General features: G+C 52.2%; 1 protein-coding gene across 1 annotated transcript; it reads right to left on the bottom strand.

The window, feature by feature from the left end:
* Positions 1–333: 333 nt before the first annotated feature.
* LOC100906777 (uncharacterized) lies at positions 334–1,082 on the bottom strand (the record flags this gene model as incomplete). The annotated part of the gene is made up of 4 exons (XM_003739937.2): positions 334–437; positions 528–620; positions 727–829; positions 940–1,082. Coding segments are annotated over 4 exons (443 nt in total), but the record flags the coding sequence as incomplete, so codon positions are not given.
* Positions 1,083–1,091: the final 9 nt, after the last annotated feature.

Genomic DNA, 1,091 nt, shown 5'->3' on the forward strand with positions numbered 1-1,091 from the left:
AATCGAGGCTCTTCTCTGGCGAGCTCCGCGCTCCCCTAACAAGACCGATCGATTGAGGGACGGGAATTTTTATTGAACTCATGAGTCGAACATATGTACGCTTCCGAATACGAAGCGAATGCTCGTAAAGAACGGAATCCACTCCCTCGTATCCTCAGGTACGAATGAACAAGAATGCACGGCAACGTGAGTCCCTGCTTGAGAGTCCGTCGTCATCGCCTTCTCCCACCGAGCAAACTCCCAAGGAAGCTTTGGAAGGGATTGCCGTACGCGGAGCTCGGATAGTTACCCGGTGCCCCGTTCCATTGACCTTGCCCGGATCCTGCGCCTAACCTTGGGTCGACGATGCCGTCGAAAAAACCCCCTTGCGCTTTGTAGCTCAGGGTGGAACAGGCTCCGTTCAAGCAGTAGCCATGAGTGATCCGTCTGTTTGGCGTCTGAAGAGAGATAATACAGCGAGGTCATAACACGCTCGTTCTGAAATTCCGAGCCGAACCAGCTCCCGGATCAAACGCTTGATAACTCACATGCACTTGGCACGCCATGCCGTTCGCGAACTGGACTTGCACAATTGTGGGTGTACTCCTGTCAAGACAAGCAACGGTGCACCCATACGGCATCTGAAAACAATATCTATCAGGAGTGCGTCGTACACGTCGAATACCGTCGGTGAGACTCGAAAATGAGTTTCAGTATGCTACGGAACTTGAGAATGCTCATCGTTACCAAAGCCATGTAGCTCGGTGAATTCTGGTTCAGATTCAGGGCTCCACGACAGTAATCGTTTAGGGAGGCGTTGTATGCCACGCAGATCTGATTGAAGCAATACCTGCCGTAAATTGGAGGGTAAATTCGTTTCCTCATTCTGACATCTACCACCGCATTCTTAGAAACCTAATGGAGCAGCAGAACGAATGTCACGGCCCAAAACCTAATCACCTTTCGCCTTCTGGGTCGCTCGGAATCCTGCAAGGCGCCCCATGTGGCTTCGCGACCATCCAAGCCGCTTGCTGATTTTGACAGGTGACGGCGCATGGGTTGCTCGGCTGGTTACCGGAAACTCCTAAGAAACCTCCCTTCGGGAGCATGAG

The sequence above is a fragment of the Galendromus occidentalis genome, unplaced genomic scaffold (genome assembly GCF_000255335.2).
Source record: "Galendromus occidentalis unplaced genomic scaffold, Mocc_1.1 scf7180000076617, whole genome shotgun sequence".
Classification (NCBI taxonomy): Eukaryota; Metazoa; Arthropoda; class Arachnida; order Mesostigmata; family Phytoseiidae; genus Galendromus; species Galendromus occidentalis.